Consider the following 21698-nt stretch of genomic DNA (forward strand, 5'->3'; position numbering starts at 1 on the left):
CACCCCACTGCATCCCTGAAACCAAGCTCAACCACTACGAACTATTCACTGAAGGAGAAGACTGTCATATCCAGCCCATCTCCTATTGCTGAAATGCCTAGAAGGTCACATCTCTTTTCAGCCCTGCCTGACTTCCCTTAGTGCGAAAGCTCTGAATTGCAGCAGCTTCAGGTGCTGTAACTACAGCCTTTATCCCTTTATTTTCATTTACCATTTGTCTTGCTTGATCATGAGCCTAAAGAAATACTGTAAGGGATGCATCCCTAGAGTCAAATGTCAGTACAAGGACTTGCAGAGAACATGCTGGACAGGTGAGAGGGGCTGGTCACCACCACGAGGCAGGAAATTTGCTGTGTGTAGGTGAACGCAGCTGAGGGAGCCTCCCCTGCTTGCTGTGATCTCATGCAGCAATCTGGGGTGCAGCCCATCAGTGTCACTGGTGATGTCTAGAGGATGGCTAAAAGCCATCTTTGTTCCACGTGTTGGAAGCCAGGCCTTAATTTGGTTCCTTCTTCCTGGAACGTGGAAGATTGAGCGCATTTCGGGGAACAGACGGCGCAGAGATTGCTGGAATAGCCAGGAAAGGCAAAACAGATTGGGAGCAGTCTCCCACACAACTTCCAGCACATATGGGCTGGCAGAGCTCAGCTCAGCTCTTAACTCATCCACCAGAATAGAACATGACCGTGCAAACAAACTCAGGTGGTGGATGTATGCAGGAAAATATTTACAACACCAGGAAAAGCAAGTGGGTGTCCAAAACTCAACAGCCAACCAACAAAGTAAAAATCAGTTCTGGCAAAGGCCAGAGAGCCAAAGCCCCAGACATATCCCCTTGGGAATTTCTGACTAGGACTCACCCCATGAAACCCAGGCCACCCCAGAGCCCACACTCAGAGCAGAGCCTGGCTGTGGTATGGAAATGAAACCAAACTGAGAAGAGCCAAATTCTTGGATGAGCTTTTGAGGTGTTTGCACTCATTCATATCACTGGTTCTTGTGCAGCACAGTCTCTGTGTGACAACTTGGAGGTTTGTAGCTGAGGAATGTGGTGCTGGGGTGGGAAGTGCTGCCTTGGGAGATGAGATCCAGTAGAAATGTCTGTTCTCTGCAGGGCTTTGCCACTACCTGTGCAGAAAAGAGCAGCACATTGCTGCTGCTGCAATAGTAACACTTAGATAACAGCAAACCATGAATCCACGTGTACCATCAGGCTATAGATCTGTGTTTAGCACAAAGAATGATCTATGGGCAGATTAGCAAGTAGTTATTCAATGGCTGACTGCATAAGAATGGCACATAACCAGGCAGTTGTTAACAGGCTCGATATTTTTCAGCACAGTTGCAGGGGGATGGTCTGTAGCTGTCTAGCAAATTGCCTCAGCCCACAGCTAACACAGCCTCAACTCTGTACTCCGGAGGAAAAGGTGTGCTAACATAGATAATGTGCAAAATACACCAAATAATGGTGTTTATATAGCTTTAAAGATGAGGAGACAAAAGAATAGCATCCCCTCAAACCCGCTGTATTATTGAAGTGGGTCTGGTTGTAACACATTTCAACAGTAGCTGTGAACTTGCTGAGAAAAGTAGCTCTTATCACTCTGATGGATGTTTATGAAGTCAAAGCTAAACCCCCTATTTTCCTTTACTTTCCCACTCATTCCATCTCAAAAGAGAGATTGGTAAATTCTGTATTTTGAGACAAATTCTACTTTTACAGCAGCGCAAATCTACCAACTTCAGATTTATTATTGACTGACAGCAGCATGAAGAGAGATTCCAGGATTCATTTATGTGCATCGCTGCTTTTGAAAAGTGTATTTCCTGTATTTCATGCTCCCAGGCAATTTAATCTACCACTTGTTGCCGTGGAAACGTGGACTTTTCCCTCCTCCTCCCTCCAAAATGGCAGTATTCCAGTTTTCCCTATGCTGTAGTGCTTCTCTTATTAATCCATGCATCCCCAGTGCCCCAGAGCACGGTGCACACTTGGAATACTCTACTGTGCATTAGGCAACAGGGCTCCCAACAGGTCTTGGTTCCATTATTATGTGTTCAGAGCACAGATAATAGGCCCTCGATGGAATTCAGTGAATTGAGAGCTCTTTGTGTCACGAGGCAGAAAAGACATTTGCAAGTGCGATTGTTTGCAATATCTGCTTCCTGTCTCACAGACACACTTTGCTCTAGAAGGGGTATCAGCTGAAACCTGGGGGAGTGAAAGACTTGCTAGCCTGAAGGGTGACTCAGGTAAAGGTTTAATTAAATTTGATATGTGACTGTTTAGAAAATTGATGTTTGAAGTGCCTGTGTGGCTCGTGCTTCTTGAGAATATAACCACAATTAAAGACACTCCAGTATAACTTAATGTCTCAATGAAAATACTGATTCCTGGAAAAGATTATACTTGTAATATTCACTTCATGTCTTGCTTTACCTCCTCTGGTATTTGTACAAGTACACATGACGTATGAAGTGGCACTTAAAAGATGATGGGGACAGGAATTAAATACAGAAATGTGGGCAGAGGAGTCAGACAGGAAGAGCAAAGGGTTTGTGAAAACAGAGAGGAACCAAAACTTGAGCACCTAAAGCTGATCCTTACCACTTTGAAAACATTGGCTTGGGTAAGTGGATGATGATGGGCCAAGGTTTCCTGGCAACAAAAAGTGAAGAGGAGGCATCTTTATTCAGTTGTTACCACACCTGGAATCTGTAGTTGTGCTGCTGCCCTGAGGTTCCTGGAGAAGCATTTTCAAGTTGACTCACCCAGGAACTGCAGATGTAGCTGAAAGCACACCCAGATGAGACCCTGGCTTGTCTCACAGCTAACAGAGTGTGGAGTTCACAGTGCTGCTGGACACAGAACAATACCAAGCAAAACCACTTCAGACTGGCAGCCTAAAAGCAGAACAGCAGCACAGCTCTGCACAGAGCACTCACGAAGACTATTTCACTGGCAACACAAAAGCTGTACCATGTTTCCCAAGGACAGCACATCCAGTGCCACTCCTCCACAGAAGCGTCTCAGGCAGATTTGCTCACTGAAAAGGCATCAGCCCTTCAGACCGAGACAATCAGTGGGAGCTGGGCTGAATGCACAGAAACACAGAACTTTGCGGAACATTTTGTTTAGACTGACCACAAAAAGTGGTGCGTGGGTACATGTACAAACTACTGATAGCCCTAATGCAGAAGTTTAGGAGATGCTGAACTGAGCCTAGCCTAAGCTCACCTTAGGCTCAGCTAAGATCACCATTCTTTTGATGGATCTCCCAGTCACCAGACTAAAAACCAGAGAACTGCCCTAATTTCAGAAGGCAGGGAAGGCTTGACGCAGATTCATTCCAGAGACAGAAAGGCAGGGGGGCAGGTACAAAGATCAGATCAGCTGTCAGCACTAATTAGCTGTGTACGATTTAATGCATTTCATTATTGGGCAGGAACCATCCAGGTAACCATCTCGCTGATGCTAAAAATAACCCCAGTGTGGGCGTGTGTGCACGGCTCAGCTCCTCACACCAGACAGGAGCTAAATATAGAGCCACAATTTAATTCTGTGGGCGTGTGGGAGCCGAGGGAGTCTCCCGTCTCCTCGCTCTGCTCCAGCAAGATGTGATGCTGGCAGGGGGACCAGCTGGGGGCTGCTGTCACAACTGCTCATGGCTGCAGGATTTCATTAGGAGCTTGCACAGTGCCCATGTGCTCGGTGGGGATTTGTGATTTTTTTAATGGTTTGCCCCTTTTCAGTTATGTCCTCTGCTTTTCAGGCTATGGAGGAGAAAGGTATTGTGAGGGATGGAAGGGGGAGCAGTGGGAAGAATGGAGGAGGTGCAAGTGCAGCTGAGATTTTTTTTTTTGGTGCTGCCTCCAGGATTAAGCAGTTCGGGTCCCAAGGTGTCAGGCAGTGGCACACAGCTGGAAATCCTGCTGTGAACACAGTGACAGACAGCACTGGCCTGGTCAAGGGGCTGAGGGTTAGAGCTTGCTGCCAGAGTTCCTGAGACAGCCTTTGGTGGTAAAAAGCAGGAGGAAAGGGAGAAGACTCAAGTGTCATTAAGGTCTCCAAGCAATGGGTAAGTTCAGCTTCCTGTTTACATGGCTTTTCAAGTCCAAGAGAGCTGCAGTGCAGTTCAAATAAAGCACTAGAGAGGGTTCAAGTGCATCTGTACATGCTGTACCTTGACTACGCTGTCTCCTTGTCTAAAGGACTGAGAAAGGTTTGTTCCCTTTCAGGTATTAAACTCCAACAATAGAATGAACCTCACTAACACCAATCCCTGGTCAGCAAGTAAACGTGACCTCCCTGAGTGTGTGATCATACCAGGCCCTCTGGACAGCAGCTCTTGAACCAGAGGTGCTTCCTTGCTTCAGCAGCACTTGCACAATTAATTATGGAGCACCCAGTCAGCTCTGGGCAAGAGCCACGGTCTGCAGCTGAACCAGAATGAGCAATTTGCTGTCTCAGACCAGCCCACAGCTCATCTGGCAAGAAATTTTGAGCACACTAATTCATTTATAAAGGGCTGAACCAGGGTTGCCTTAGTCCTGGGTTATTTGCTGGTTTGAACACAAGCACCCGACCCAGAGCTGCTCTCAGCACAGGCCTGTATTGCTGAGGATTCAGCATTCACCTCCTGCTGAAAATGGGGGATATTTGGGCAAACATGAGGCAGTGTCACTGCAGAGGCAGTAAATTCTGTCAGGCAACAACATAAAGTTCCAAGTTCCCAGGGCACAGCTGATTAAAGATGTCTTCTGGGAAGACACTATCTCCTTACACTGCTCTGTTCTACTTCCCTGGCTCCAGTGCTGGGAATTCCTAATCAAACCTGTTTTCCACAGCACAGGGAAGCCAAGGGCAGCAGGTCAGAGCACAGCAGGCAAGAGAAGAGCAGAGCAGAGCAGCAGGTAGAAACACAGATAGGAATATACAGGGCATTTTCTGGGACACACAGTCAATTCCTCGAATAGATCTGGTGTAAGTGGCACAAGTGAAACTAGAAATAAACAAATCAGACTGCAGAAAGCTGTAAGTATCACAGGGGAGCATAATCACATAAATAAACTTGCGGGAAAACTGCTTAAGCAAGTGTTATTGAATAATGAAAAAGCCTTTTTGGGAAAGAAGCAGTGCACTTGTTTTGCCCTGCCAACCCGCCCACTAACAGCAGCACATGCTCAGCTCACATCCCTTCCCAGAAATTGGGCACCTCCACACGCCTGAAGATCTGGGCTCTACCCCTGTGGGGAGACAAGCAGTCATAAACCAGAGGAAATGCATGAAATGCCAGTAATACCCTGTAATGCTTCACCTTACACTGGATTATGATTCAGGTCCTTGAGCTTGTGTGGGTCTGCAGTACAAGTAATTACAGAAAGAAATTACTTTAATTTAATTTGCAGAGCTTAATCGATAGAGACCAAAGTAAGCTGCTCTGGTTGTCACAGTGATTTGTGCCCTTGTGGGATGAAAGCCTGACCAGAACAAGGTGCTGTAACAGTTGTGAGCTCCTGATAACCCAGGGGTTGGGCAGGGAGGGATTCAGGCATTCACAGTGCCAGCCCTCGCTTTGTATAGGCATGGTCACTGTGTCACTGAGAGGATTTAGGATTATGGTTTTTTGGGTTAGATCTATTAATGAAATTCAGGAAAAGTGTTTTCTGCACTTCAAGCCAAACACTTACTTCACTTAGTTGGAACAGAAGCCAGATGGGATGGACAGTGTGTATCTGAAAGGCTGTGAACTGTATAAGCACTGTCTCAGCCAGAAAGGGGTTTGGCTGCATGTTTTTTAACACATCCATTTTAGATGTGCCACTTGAAAGCATTTGAGAACAAGAGAGGGCTAAAGTTTGGATGTTGTTGGTTCTCCTCCCACTTGCCTTTTAAACCTAAATTTACAGACTGGATCTCAATGGGTGTCACCGTGACTGTTGCAGTGAATTGCCTGCAGAATACCTAAATGGTCACTTCCATAAAATCTGAAATGTGGCTTGGTTTGGAGAAGAAAAAACCTCCTTACTGTGCAGAGCCACAGCTGCACACACTGTCCCTGGGGGTACAGCACTGAGTTATCCCTGCTTTATGGGGAGGGTTCTCAGATGAATCACCTGTACTTCCCCATGAAAAACTTGATCATATTTTTGGGCTCCCTTCCAAGAAAACTGTGTCTCAGTACATGTGATCCAAGGAAACTGTAATTCATACTCTGTAGTTTCTGGTTCACCAGATTCTGTGAGTTACTACAGTTCCCTCCTCCTGCAGCTCTGAGCACAACTTCTGTAGCCTGATTCATTCAGGATCTCAATTCCTCCAGGAATCCAAGGCCTGGGCTTGCTGCTTTCATATAGAAAAAACTGGGTCAGTCTAGCACGGTTTCTATGTTTTTGAAATAACTTCAGAGAAGGTGAGGAGGGAGAAAATGAAAGAAAAAAATATTTAGAAAATAGGAAGTGGGGGAAGGAGAGAAAACAGGTCAGAACAGAAGGTTACTGATTTTCCTCAACGCACATCAATAGATGATGTGCAATTGTATCAATTATTAAAACATGGCTCTAGCTAAGCCTTTCTGATTCCACTGCCTGTGCCCACCTGGCAAGCTGCAGCTATATAATCAGGTCTTGGGAGCTACTTGAGTCAGCAAGAGATGCAAAGTACTGCAAATTCCCCTCAGTATCTGTTTTTCAGGAGAATTAACTCATCCAAGTGGCCAGCACACTTCCTTGACCTCCCCAGACTCTGGAGAGTGGTTTTGTCCTGGAAAGCGCTCTTCTATATTTTCCTTTAGCTCCCACATGTAACACACCAGGAATCAAATGAACAAAAACAAGGACTCCCAGGTTTATCAATCCATGCTCATGGTTTTATCCAGTGAAATTTAGAAGAAATGGACGACAGCTTTGGAGGTTGAGGATCTCCTCCTATTGAAAGTCCACTTATGCAGAGAATATCAAGGCAACTGGGAAACAAGAACCAGCAAGTTGGCAAAATCTGAGTCTTAAATCACATTAGAAACAGGTACTGCAATCTAGTTAGTCCATTGTTCTGCAAAGAGGTGTCAGTTATTTTGTTTTCTTAAAGCTATTCAGAATACTACTCAGGCAAGAAACAAAGTGCAGGATAAAACCTGAGTGCCTCACTGTAGGAAAAAAACCTCTCAAAACCAAGACTACACGGCTCACAGATGAGCCACCAGTGTCATTTGCTTGACATGATCATATTCATTAAGCAAATTAAATTCTGAATGAATTAATACTTCATTAGTTTCTCAGAAATTATGTTAAAAAAATTAAAGCCAGACCCTCTCAGCAGTCTCTGCAGAAAGCAGCTGGCCTGTTGCACAGAAATCAGCCTAATTTGAGGGTGTCTGCAAAAGCCATGTCCTGGCCAGGCTACACTGCAGCCTTGTTATAATCATCACTGGGAGTGGCTGCAGCATTTCCAAATACCACCCAGCTGGGGAAAAAAATCCTCCTTCTCAAGTAAAGGTTAAACAAACCAGGACTGATGTGGGAAGGGAAGTTATATTTATGGGCGTCGTGCAGTTAAGCTTACAGAAATCCCTTTATCTGCCTGTTTACACCATAAAGGAGAAAGGTAACAGGGAATGAATGGTGTGTGTGGAAATGCCAAGCTCAGGTCTCCAGGGGTGCTGGGAGCAGGAGGTTTAGCAGGGAATTTAGGTGGAGGAGAGGCCCAGCACTGCCACGCTGTACCTTGCTGTACATCAGCTGCAGAGGGACAGGAAAGCTGCAAAGGGCAGGAAAGTCACGGTCAGTGTGCACAGAGCCAAGGCCTGCCTGAGCTCTCAGAGTCACTGCCAGCTTCCACAGCTCTGCCTGATCCTCCCCACCCTGCAGTGGGCACAGAACAGCCCTGAGGACAATCACAGAGGTGGCACAGTGGGGTCCTTTCCTGAGAACACCCACTGAGGTTTTGTGTGGCAGCCTTGAGCTTTGTCAGTGAGAGACAGCGCATGTTGTACCACAGCAAATCACGGCTGCGATGTCCAAACATGATGTTACATAATCGAATTCTTATATTTTATTCAGTTAAGGAACTCAGATTTCAGAAGATCAGAATATTCTGTTCTACATGAAATTTGCCAGCAAATTCTATTTGGATTTTCGTGACCATAACTAAACACGGGTTCTAAACAAAGTTAAGGAGGGTCCCAGAAAGCTCTGGGGATGAGCAGACAGAACACGAGGATGACATTTTAAAACTCAAATCCTGCCTGTATTTTCCTATAAGATAGCCTGTCTGCAGTGCTCAGTGTCACACTTAGTGCCGTTGAGTGACAAGTCATAGTCCTCACCCTGTCCAATTTAAAAAACAAAGAGAAACAGAATTACTGAAATACCACTTGCAGAGGGAAGTGAATAAATTCACACAGGGGCTGCAAATCTGCTTTTCAGACAGTTTGCCACATTCTCCTATTCTGTATAAAAGATAACCACATAGACCAGCTTTGCAGAGCACTGTGACAGCTGCTGGTGAAAGAACTACAAAATGGATGATTATTGAGACCAGGGGACTCGCACCCCTACAGACTTTTTGGGCCACATCTTTGAGCTGTCAATGGAATTTCTCATTTCACTCCGCACTGAGAGCAGGAACACTCTTTGTATTGAAAAATCAACAGATAACCTCAAGGGAAATTCTGAAAGAAGAAAAATATTAAAGGCAAATAAACGGGAGCGCAGTAAAAAGCAGGATTCAGAGCCTGCTGTGGGCAAAGCTCTGGCCAGCCAAGGTTAGTGACAGTGTGAAGCCAAGCTGTTGGTCTAACTGCCCTGGAAAATGCTGGGCCAACAGTAGTGTGCACGAGAGGAAGAGAAAATAGTACAGCAGATGGTGAGATGCTGTCTGAAGGCAGGGATATCCCATCCTTTTGGAGAGGCTGTGTGGGTGAGTGACAGGCGAGAACTAGAAAGTACTTGCCTTGCCAGGGGGAGCATTCCCAGAGAGATTCCTGCAGTCTGGGAGCAGGTGTGCAGCCACACACACGGTCCCAGCAGGGCCTGTCTGTCCCAGCAGCATTTGCAGCTTCAGAAATTGCTGTCATTTAGATTTTTCCTTCAGGGACTACACAGAGTACTCGGAGAGTGCTGCATTTGCCTTGATTTACTACAGTAATTAAGAAAGCTGCTCCTTGGCATCCAGCCTGACACTACAAGGAGTTTGCAAAAAGTGCCACAGCATGGCCCCTCCTGCTTGGAGCTCCTGGGTTAGGAGGTTCACAGCTCACACAGCTCTGGGGTAAATCCTCACTGCTCCTTGCAGAGGCTGAAGACACCTTGCAGAGGTTTATTTGTCACCTCCCAGACTGTACAGATTGCCAAAGGGTCCTTGGTATACACCTCCAGGTGACAGGGAAGGATGTTCTCCAGAGCTCCCACCTCATGGGGAAATTCCCAGCAGCTCACAGCCATGGCAAGAAGGGCCATTCCCAAATCATTCTGCATGGAGTGAGGGCAAGGAGAGGTGACACACAGCTGACAGCCCACACACACCAATACTTTGTCTGCTCTCTGCAAATCCAGCTGTGGCTTCTTCCGGTGACCCAAATCCCACAGTTGCACACATTGCAGTGGCATCTGTCGTAGGGGCAACTGTTTATGGATTAAGTGCAAAGTACTGCAGGATCTTAGTGCAGCCCTGAGCATCCCAGCCAAGGCCAGGCCATTCTGGGACACTTCCATCCATGGACAATGTCTCTATTTGTTGCCCTGTGAAACAGAGCTGGATCTACAGACTGAACTGACATGTTTCTCTGTCATCTTGTCCCTGTCCTTGCTGGTTGCCAAGGCTGAAATTGCACTCCTGGCTTCCCAGGAAATTGAGTCACGAGCCTACAGACATTTCATTTTGTACAGGGCACAGAGGTGGCTGACAAGCCAGCCTCAGCCTCCCAGGAGAACAGGCATGAACATTGTATTAGGGATTATTCATACAATGAAGTTAAAATTTAGATTTCTTCTTTCCTTACCTTTTTATTCCCCCCTTTCCTTATTTTTTTAAATCATAACCCAGTAAGCACCCAGGAGTATGCAACTATCACTGGGACAGGAAAGTCTCAGGTCAGTGGCAGTCCCCACCACTGGGCTGAGATTTGCCTCTGTCTGCTGGTTATTTCAGACTCCCTCCTGCTGCTCATGCAGTTGCTATCAGAGTTGATTTTAGTATCATTTCAGCAGTGGCAGATGTCTTGATTTAAAATGATATCATGGTAATAAACACATAATGGGATAGAACTAAAACCCTGGGATTTATATGATTGCTTTTGTTTGCTTGTCCTAAAGCATCAAACCCACAATGTTCTCAATTTGCCCAAGTCTGAGATATGTTGCATTGCTTTTTGCTTTTTCATTCTGCAGGAACACAGGGCTCCAGAGTTTTATTCCTGCTTCAGAGAAAAAAAAAAAAAAAAAGGAAAAAAAAAGAAAGAAAATCTATTGCTTTACAATGAAATGTTATTAACCATTTTCAGTGACCTGCACAGTGTGTCTAGGTCATATCCAGCACTTGGTTTCTGCTGGAAGAACCTTCAACACCCATTTTATACCCAGCCTGAAGCTCTCTTCAACCTTCAGCAGAGGAGGGGCTCTGGGAGCTGCACCACTCGCTCTTTTATTTGAAGAGTGTGTTCTTTCAGCACTTTGCCTTGCTGAGCTATTTTTAGCCTGAAAGTATTCCCCAAACCAGCTCTTTGCCCAGCTGCAAGGCAGAGCAGAAGTGAGAACAAGCTGCTGTTCATGAGAACAGTGCTGCTCACACTGACACTGCTGCTGAACAAGACACTCATCAAGCTACAGACAGGGAACACGTCTTTGGCTGAACAACCTGTTGTACTTTTGTCACCCAAATGACTAAATACCGTATTCCTGTCACAAACAGGGCAGATCCACTATCCAGCAGCTCTGTTAAACCACAGAGTGGGGAAGCAGGTGGAAGCTGCTGCTCTAAAATAAGCATTTATTACATTTAAACCCCATGTCAGCACGCTAGTTCTTGCATATTAACTAATAACTCAGATGAAAATTAAAGCTGCTATATTATGTTGGTCCCACAACATGCAACAACATCCTCCAAGAGTCCTTATCTGAGTGTGGACAGAGGTATGAAAGCAAAGGCCTCCTGAAGGTGCTGGAAGGATGCTCAGCACCTGCACTGAGCTTTGCAGCCGATTTTTGAACTGGGTCCTGATCTGCTCCCAGCTGTGCCCGGCCTTTCTTCCTCACACCTTGGGAAAACTAGGCACCCAAAGGCCAAATGCAGCAGGGCTTTCACAGGTGGTGAGAACAGTGAGGCCTCAAGCCTTCTCCACCTGGATCCCCTGACACAATTGGATCCTGGCTGTGTTGTTGTTTCAGCCCACACAGTGCTCACAGCCCTGTGCAATAACAAACTGTCACAGGGCAGGTCCTTCAGGGACAGTGGGCTATGATACAAGGGTCATGCTGGGCGAGTGTGGGGTTTCTATTTCAGCTGAAATCTGAACTCTTTGTAGGGCTCCTATCACAGAAATGATAATGATGGACAACTGTAATTGCCTGGTAGATGAGTGACAACATAATTCACTGAACTCGTGCTGATTTGCAGCTTTGAAAATCCAGACAGAACTAAAGGCCAAACAAATAAATAACACATGTAATTATGGCAACATTTATAGCCTCTGTGTTTATCTGCAGTTTTCTTATTTGGATGCAAAAAATAGTTCAGGATGGCATAGAGACACAAATACCAGGCAATTTTAAAGAATGCAACTCCAGCATTTACCAGAGCAGCTCACCCTTTTCACACTGCTCTGAGCTCCCTCCTGTCAGAGAAGGTCAGCAGGTGCTCTTAGGATGATAGTCTTGGATGCTCCAAGGGCTGGAGAACCTCTGCTTTGGGGTTGTTCAGCCTAGGGACAAGAAGCTTCTCAGGAGACAATGCTGAGACCTTCCAGGGATTAAAGGAGGTTGTAAAAAAGGAGGGAGAACAACCTTTTACATGAACAGATAGTGATAGATCAAGGGGGAATGGTTTTAAACTGAAGGAAGTTCAGGCTAGATTAGATAAGAGAATATTTTTACAGTGAGGGTGGTAAAACACTAGAACAGGTTACTCAGAGAGGTGGTGAATGTCCCATTCCTGGAAACATTCAGTGTCAGGTTGGATGAGGCTCTGAACAACCTGATCTACTTGCAGATGTCCCTGCTCATTGCAGAGGCATTGGACAAGATGTCTTTAAAGGTTCTTTCCACCTCAAACCATCCTGATTCTATGATTTTCCTGTTATGGGAAATGCTGGCACATCAGTTCCCACTTTTTACATGATCCAGAATTACCCTGGGGTAAAAGCAAGTTTGTGTCTCGGTGTCTGCCTTCTAATTTTGTACAGACAGTAACAGAGAAGTCCCTCCCACCATGGATTTACTACTACCCATAATTGTACATTGCAGCAGGCACGGTGCAGCGCGTGGGTGACTCAAAGCCCTGGCACACGTCCTCTTCACAGCTACTTATAGGAAGGATGAAAATAAACTTCTTGTTGAATTGAACATGATGTTCTGGCAACAGAGATGCCAATTTAAGAGGCAGAGTCTCTGCCTCCTGATGGGCAGCAGACACAAGCTGCTTTATGAGAAGCAAAACCAGGGCACTCCCATTTCTCCTCCCTTTGCCTGGGCTGTGAGAGGGATCCTTCCCACCACCTCCCTTCCCGACTCATCTGCAAAACCACCTGACATGAGGAACAATCAATGCGATTGCTGCTGGCTACAGCTCATTTACTGATGGCTGGATTGATTGCTCGCTTGTCAGCCCAGGGTCCACAGGCACATGCACGTGTCCAGTTCACTCCTCCCTTTGGAGGAGATCATCAGAATCACACAGATCTTACCAACACCAGCAACAGGATTCCAAAGTGTAACTTTTGGCTTCAGCTACAAGTCCAAAAGAAATTCAGTTTTGTGGCAATCATACATGCAGATACCGTGCAACAGATTCTATGAAAAAATACATGAGGGAAACATGAATTTTGGGGGCAGATAAGAAACCACTGAAACCTGAGCTGCTTTTCACTGGATTCTGCTTGAATCTGCCAGGCAGGTGAGATACAGACTAATAAGAGGAGAGGAAGGAGGGAAGGACTGCCTGAGGTGTGGGGGGGGTCAGCATAGCCCCATATGCACACAGAGGGGCTGTACCTGTTCCAAAGTGGTCTCTCATCAGCCATTCTGTGCCCACAGCTGCCAGCCCTCAGCTTGCTGTGGCTTTGCTGGGATGCAGCTCCCCCAGAGACAAAGCAGACAGTGCTGAGGGTAATTGTGAGGGCAGGGGACTTGGCAGCAGCTCCTGCTCACAGGACACAGTGATGCATGGCCTGTCTGATGGCAGCCCCTGGGTGCTGGTGACATCCTCAGCCTGCTGAGCACTCAGTCACCTGTAACTGTCCAGTACAATCAATCCTTGTGTAACAGTGCTCCCAAGATATTCATTCCCTTCAGTGGGAAGCAAATATTGATCTCCTGATCAGCAGTCAGAGGCACATGTGCGAGTCCCTGGGCTCACAAACATGTGACCTTGCTCCAGAGGGGACGAGCGTTTGTGGATTTCCCCACACTCCAAATCCACATCTGCACTTGTGCTCATGTCCAGCATGAGCGTGGCAGGGCTCTGATGGCTGAGGGAAGCCTGTTGTGCTGCAGTTATACACCACACGTGTTCAGTAAGGGAAAAAACCAGGCTCCACAGCTCCCCTGCCCCTCTGAGAGCCAAGAGAGCGCTCATGGACGTCAGAGGATTCCCATGTGCACCTTGCAGGGACAAAACAAACACCTGGAGGACATGTGCAAACCCTGAGCACCTGAGGTGCCCTGAGACCCAGAGCAGCTGGCTGTACCTGCAGGGTGTTCTGGGGAGAACCACAGGTGACTGAGCTAACTTGCAATGACCTGCTCCTCTCACCCACAGCAGTAACACTGGGAGAACACAGGAGCAAAGCAAAGTATTTGTCTTCTGAGAGGTTATAATAAATACATATTATCATCTCTCTGAGCCCAAATTACTGGAGAAAGCATTCCAAAGGTGGTCTGAAAATACACCCAGAACACTCCCCAAGCTTCAAACAACAGAAGAACACCTGCTGCTTGAAGGTTTATGCTCACTTTGCACAGAACAGTAACACAAAACCTTTGCAGCTTTTCTGAACATGAGAAATAGCTGCACATGAGGTGCTCTGTGTCCATCCCCTTTTACTCTCACACACCTACAGTGGCTACTTTAGTATTATGAGAAAATGCTGGTGCCTGTCCAAACTTGGAGCATCTCTGACACATGTGCAGCAATCTCTGAACTGCATCCAGACACCACTTACAGCAGAGTGACTCTGGAGACTCCAGTTGTGCTCAGTTTCCCAGAGGCAGCTGCAGTCACCTCTGAGGTGCTGCCAGTTCAGCTCCACTCAATGCTGCTCTTGGCACCCCTTGCTTAAAAGTATCAGGGAAGCAAAATCCTGGACAGAGCACTCCTAATATGAGACCATGGCAATTCCAGTGACACTGTGGGGGAATCTGAACTGAGGTGGGACCAACCTGCAAGTTATTCAAGCATTTTCAAGAGAAGTTCAAGACCTTCCCCAAAAGAACTGGCCCCACAAGTGCTTAGAGGGAGCACTCCTGCCTCACCAGCAGCACAAAAACACCCAAACCTAGGTTTTCATAACACCCAAGAACACAAGAGCATTAATTGGCTGTTCTACCCAGAAGCAAGAAATAGATATTGAAATCAGCTGAAAGGAAATCATTACTGTCACACAACAGAAGTGGTGCTCCCCGTGGAGCTCAGTCGCCTTGCTGAGGTGAGTCCACATGGAGCCGAGTCCCTGGGTGATAAAATAACAGAAATGGAAAGCACAAGACTCACCCAGCCATGACCACGCTGTGTTGCAGCAATGCTGGAGCCTCGTGTCCACCTCAGCCTTCCAGCCACGGCTGCTGAGCAGCACAACAGGCCCTGGTGAGAGCCCTGCAAGCATCCTCACTCAGGGGCAGGGACTCCACTGGATCCACGGGAAGTGAGCCAGAACTCTGATTCAAAATCACCTGCACCTGCCTCACACAAAATCCTCTCTGCAAAGCCTGTGGAGACCATCCATAGTCACTGACTGAGGGCTCCGGTTTTGGCCTTCACAAAGGTTCCTTCATGGCAGGCGCCTGTTTCATCCTCTGGACTCACACACCAGAGTGATTCTCCCCTGCTTTGCAGTCTGCTGATAATTGTTACTCAGCTGGAGTTTGTTTCTTTTAAATATGAGATTTGAGCATCCCCTCTGTGGCTCCTCAGTCTCCCCATGCCCTGTTCCTGGCTGTGCTCCCCGGGGTGTGAGGGGAGCTGGGGCTGTTTCTCCAGGTGTTCCCAAGGCCCTGACACCGGCTCTCCGCAGGGATGGACAGTCCCTTCTGAGGAAACTCACTGAGCTCAGCACACAGGGTGTGTTTCTGCTTCTGCCACAGGCAGGATTTATATCAGCTTCAGGGAAAACATGGAATAAATATCCAGAATAGAGCACCTGTTGCTCAGAGCCTGCAGCAGCCAGAGGACGGCTCGCCCAAGCAGAGGCACAAACTCACCTGAAATGGTTTTTTACATTAAAGCTCCTTCAAGAGGGGTGTGGATTTTGACAGGGGTAGTCCCTGCTCTGCCAGGAGCCCTCAGAAGATGTCTGTCCTTCCCTGGCTCTGCCTGGCTGCAGGTGGGCGCTGAAGGAGTGGCTGAGGCTGCCGGACCCCGGTGTGGGGCCGAGGTGCCCCCACACCCCAGAGCAGCTCAGGCAGGGGGGGCTCTGCCCCACAGGGAGCACCCACAGGGGGCCTTGCCCTGAGGGGAGACCAGACAAGGCAGTGGATTCACTCCACAAGTGGTAAAGTCCTGCAGAAAGGGGGTGTGGAGCCCCCAGCCCCCCCTCAGCAGCGCCGTGTGGCCCCAGGCCCTGCGGCCCCGGCACTGTCAGGACATCTGGAGCCCTGCAGCAGCTCCCCCAGCCCAGCCTCCCCACAGCAGCTCAGACTGCAAGCAGAAACAGCTTCTGGACACACAGAGCCTTCTCCTGAACAGTAGAAATAAAGAGACCTGAAATGTCCCCAGGCCTCAATAGCAGCAATGTCAGAGGTTTCTGCCATTTCTCATTTGATCGTGACTCTCCCTGTACTTCGCGTTTGCACTCTATCCCCACCTTTCTGAAACCCTGTGGGAAATTTATTTTTAACCAAAGTCAGTGTCTAGTTTTGTGACTGTGAAGCAAAGTTTGGAAGTGTGGTCTGTATCTCAGAAAAACTTGAGAAAAACCTCTGCAATGCTCACGTGTGCACATAGTCTGTGTCTGTCTGCACCTCTTCCTTCTGCTGGGGGTAAAGCTGAGGGTGTGCACAGAAAAATGGGCACTTACATGTTATTTATCAAAGCCAAAAGGGAAACAGGGTTTAAATAATCAACCATCACACAGAATCAGAGAATTTTCAAATACATTTGCATTCTCATACTGCTCTATTTATTCTGCTAGGCTTTTAATCTCCCAGTTTAAAAGGGGTCTCTGAAATCTAATGTACAGATTTGGGAGAATCTATCCATCCCACACGGCAGGGCTGTAATTAAGAATGGCTGAGAGAGAGGCATATGAGCAGCAGGTCGGGTGGACCTTTCATTTGCAGATGAGCTGTCCCAGTAAGTCATTCTTCCCTGATTTATATTATGAAATGCACTTTATCTGTTTCAAACAAAACCTAGCCAGACTTGTGTAATTTCTGAGACATGCAGGGAAATGAAGAAGGAGTCCAAGGGTAACAGGAATTAAAAATACATGTTTAAAGCCTGTCATTTCGGCATCATTCCTGTTTCTGCTGCGATTGTTGCAACTTTCACTGCTGGAGAATCTGGTTTATTACTCCAAAGAGGAGCCAGAGGTCAGGAGAAAAGCCTTAGGTGATATAAAGCGTTAGGTAGGAGGAGTGAGAGGCTGCAGGTGTTTCTGCACAAGAGCTCATCTATTTAAGTTTTCTGTTGGTGTGCATTTGGTGCAGTAGTTGTGGTGCTTCGTGTTGCCAAAGATGAGAGTTTTTCCAGAGAGTTTAATTAAAAAAGGTTAAGGAGCTGTTGGTCTGATAACATATGACCACAGAGTTGATTTGGAAGGTATGCTGGGTAAGGCTTAAAAAACAAAGAAAAATTAGAATCAGGTGATTTTACTGTTTTTTTTTTATTTCAGTGTGTTAACAATTACTTCACTTTTCCATCTGCTGTATATTCGATAAAATGTAGATCCTGTTACAGCATGATTTTATAATTATTCATTTATTCCCTATACTCAGCAGAGGAATAACTGCAGCAGTTTGCAGTGTGGTCCCTGCTCTGAGTGTTTCTTTGTCTCTGTAACTTCATCTCTGGCTTGGCAACATCTGCTGAGAGCAGGCGATGAGAATCCTCAGCGTTGCCAGAAGGAAGGCCAGGAAGCATCGGAAACTCTTTCCGATCTGCTGGCTGGATTATGACATGAAAGCCAACAAATGCAGCCTGTGTGTGTGTGTGTGTGTGTGTGTGTGTGTGTGCTAGGGGAGGGCTCCAATTACCTGAGATCCTCTGCAGATATCACAGTGCCTGTGATACTCTCATTCAGTATGCGCAGTGGAATCGCGGTGGCACCGATCATATGATTTGGAGAGTCAATCCTGAGGCAGCACTAGTGAGGAGGGGAGGTGGCACCGAGACACTCGCTTCAGACAGCGTGAGGCTGCGAGCAGCACTCGGATTGCATTCAGCAGGCAGGAGCAGAGCTGGGAAACCACAGGAAAGCTTTATTCCTGGCCAGTCTGCCTTTTGTCAGGATGCGCTGCTGGCACGAGTAGAGGAAAGGAAACGCGCTGCTATGTGTGATTAAAAGGTGAAGGCAGTGATAGAGGCAGAAGATTGCTGTGAAACTCCTTTGATAACCACCTGGAGAGTGAATTTTACCTCTGGAGAGTGCTGGTTCCAGCTGACTGTCTGGAAAGTGTGATGGAAAGGATGCACGTTCCGAGGAAGCATTTCACTGACAGCAGAGCAAACTAGAGGAGAACTTTTACCTGCATTCCTGGCATTTGGGAAAAATAATATAAGAAAGAATTCTCTGCCAGGATTCTTTTTTTTTTTTTTTTTTCTTACAAATCTTGGAGAGAGATTTTGTAGTCTCCTCCTGACAAAAACACCAACCAGAAATCAGAATTCTACAGACTTTCCAAAGAACAGGCATGGTACAAAATGTGATTTTGGTGTTTTTCCGCAGGCGACTCAGCCAAAGACCCGCTGTTGAGGAGCTAGAAAGAAGGAATATACTGAAACGTGAGTACTTTTTCTTCCTAAAGTATTTTATGTGTGTTTGTTGAAATCAGTGATTGCATTTCCAGAATGTATTATTTTTAAATAGACAAGTTAATTCACTGGGATCATTTTCTGTACCTAAAAGTTTTAATTTTTCACAAAGATTTGCAATTTTAGGACAAAAAGAACCATTCGGCTTCAGGCTTTCAAATAATTTTCATTCTGATTCCAGTGTTACTGGTGTCCAAGAGGGGAATACAATCCCAGTGCCACAGTGCCATGAGAACTGGGGAGACATTTTTCAAGACATGAATTTTCAAGGCAAACACTGAATTGCACTGGCAATACAGTGGAAGGGGAAAGCATCCTTGCAGAGATGTGATTCTCCCCAGGTCTGTTTGTTCATGTCACTGGAGATCTCCCCAAAGCCAAGTCAAAGATCAGCCTGAGAAATCAGAATTATTAGAGGGACAGTCCCAGGCCTGGTATGGGCGCTGCCACAGGGGAGTGTTCTCAGCATCTCTCAGATTCACAAGGCAAATCTTGCAACTCTTTTCCTAAATGTTTCCAAGGGATCAAACAAGTGATGAACATAATCTTTTCCCTTAAACTGCTGAATTAGGGGAAGGTGAGAGACAGCTCTGAAATTGTCTCCACTATGGATCTCAAAAGGGGGAATCCATCTGCTATTTAGTCTCTTTAGCGCTGAAATACAAAACCCAGCATGATGTGAGCTATAGGTTCTCATTAAACAAACATAAAACATAAAGCCACAGAAATCTGTCACACAAGCAGTGCTGCCTACACTGTTTAATTTATGTTTAATCATGTGATTTTAATTCACTAGGAAAAAAGTCATCAACATTGCACTACCTAAAATTTCAGAACTTTCTTAGTGGTTCCCAGGGAAAAGCCTTATGCTCTTGCCATTGAAGTTATCTGGGATTTCATTTCAGTTTTCACACAAAGGGATGCCACAGTATAAAATGTATTTAGCAGTATTTTCTGTACAGTTCCAATGCACAAATCACACACTGTAAAATAAGCTCTATTTTGCATGTGCATAGCTCAAGGAGGAAAAGGAAACCCTTTTTGCAACATGAATGGGTGAGCTTTGCCAAACTTCACCTCTCTTCTACCAGAGAGGCAGGAAAATGCAGTAACCCAAGATCCTGAACTATGTGGGGACAGATTTTCAAGAGTCAGTAACCAAGATCTCTGAAAATCTGTTCCTTTGGGTTTTATTCCTGGCTAAGGAAAAGCTGATCTCCACTGAAAAAATCTGTTCCTTTATGTTTACTTTTTTGAAGTGTGCTGGTTACATCCTTAATCTGGGTTAAACTGACCAGTTTTAATAATAAAAAAGTTTGAATACATTCATATAATGAGCTTAGAGAGAGATAAAGCAGAAAGAAGATAAAGCAGAATTAAAGATAGTTCCTGAATACCAGCTAAACATACTGGTCTAGATTTGTATCTCATTTAAAGAGCTCCCAGCATGGAGCAAATTTATTGACTTCTGTTGAGTTGCTCAGGCTTTATACAGGTTCAGCTGGGATCAGAACCACTTCCATTTTATTTACCTCTGCCATTATATAAAAGCTGAGTATCCTCATACTACTCATATAGTTTAGCTGTAGCAGTGTACAAGACCTTCAGTGAAATCTCCACAACCTCCTCCAGGTCTAATAAGCGTTTGTGCAGTTTTTAGTTGCACATTTCCCAACATCTTTGATGTTCATAATTGGTACTGCTGACAGAAGTTCTTTTATGGACTCAGAATTCACATTTGTACAACTCTGGTAAGAAGAGAAGCATATAGCAAAGTACAATTATTGTCACTTTAAAGCAAATCTCAGCAAGATTTCAAAAAGTGATTTCTTGTCTCCTTTAGGGAGTTGTTTCTGAGATAAAAGTAAACTTAAAAAGCAAACTTAAAGCCAGCACTTTCTTACAATTTTGTTGATCTTCCAAGTCCTTTAACCATAGAAACATTTCTGGCTTCCCACCAAGCATGAGAAACAAATGAACTAAAATCACAGCCCAGGTGTCAGATGTGTCCTTGCTGCACTGCACAGAAAGCTGAACTCACAGCCAAGAAGGCTTCTCTTGAGCCCCACTGTGGAATCCCTGCTTCATTTGGAGCCCAAGGAGATGCTGTAGTGTCACGCAGAGCTGAGAGCTCCCTGAGGGACTGGCAGAGCTCAGAATGAGTTCCAGCTCTGCACAGGCCCCCTCAGAACTGGGAGCTTCTCTGCTGAGATTTACAAAACCAGCCCTCAGCAATGAATGGATTTGTGTGGGCAGAATGATGGTGATGGGAAAAGCCTCTCTGGGTTGTCTGAGTAATAATGCCTGAGTTCTAGTATCCCTTGCCAGCATTTCATATCAAATATCAGGTTATTTTTTTTGTAAAAGAACTATTTCTTTTACATCTTGGAGCTGGAAATGAGCACTGAACCCAAGTGAATAGAAATAAGTTACTACACATTTAGTGTATTTGGAAAAGTATTTTTTGATCAGAAATGTGTATTTTTGGCTTTTCTTTGGGAATTAGAATCATAGAATCACAGAAGGGTTTGGGCTGGAAGGAACCTCAAAAATCATCTTGTTCCAGCCTCTGCCATCGGCAGGGACACCTTCCACTGGACCAGGTTGCTCCAAGCCCCATCCAACCTGCCTTGAAGACTTCCAGGGATGGAGCAGCCACAGCTGCTCTGGGCAGTTCTCTCCCTGCATATCACATCATATCTTTAAAAGGCACTACACCACAGAAAAACATCTATTTTTAATTAACAAAAAAATACAAAATAGGAATATCTACTCTAAAATGGGTGAATTAAAGCTGAATGAATAACTTGCAGGCATCTCTCTAAGAATACCCTCTACTTTTGAAAGCCTGTTCTCCTTTTACACATTGCAGACTGAAATAGCTGCTCATCCCTGACACAGCACTAATTTTAGCTGACCTGTTCTCTTTACATTTTGTGCCTTGCCACTGAACTGTAATGCAGCACTTTATAGCATTTTAAATTCATTTGATTTACATTTCTACCCTAGCCAGGTGGAGCTGTGCACTACTGTTATTTCAAATAGATTTGATTGCATCTCAGTGCTGTCTAATGAGTGCAAAAATCAGGGAGAAAAATGCTTCATTGTTAAAAATATCTTGGAAATCCATCTGCAGCGCTAGTGGGTTTTGGAGGCATAGTAGAAATCACGTGTGTGCTTTAACACTGGAAATATCTAATGCAAGTGGCATAATAAACCTCACAGTAGTACCCAGAGAATCCCTGAATGGTTAAAACCTTTTTCTCTGGCTCTGCAGCTTTGTTCAGGTCACGGGCTCACG

General features: G+C 45.8%; 1 protein-coding gene across 2 annotated transcripts in view; it reads left to right on the forward strand.

Annotated features, from left to right (window-relative positions):
• Positions 1 to 21698, forward strand: part of PHACTR3 (phosphatase and actin regulator 3) — a 99283-nt gene that overhangs the window by 72513 nt on the left and 5072 nt on the right. For both annotated transcript variants that reach the window (XM_058850818.1, XM_058850819.1), the window contains exon 9: positions 18312 to 18367. In XM_058850818.1, coding sequence (XP_058706801.1) covers positions 18312 to 18367 — 56 coding nt within the window. The remainder of the gene's footprint in view (positions 1 to 18311; positions 18368 to 21698) is intronic.

This window comes from Poecile atricapillus, chromosome 15 (assembly GCF_030490865.1).
Source record: "Poecile atricapillus isolate bPoeAtr1 chromosome 15, bPoeAtr1.hap1, whole genome shotgun sequence".
Classification (NCBI taxonomy): Eukaryota; Metazoa; Chordata; class Aves; order Passeriformes; family Paridae; genus Poecile; species Poecile atricapillus.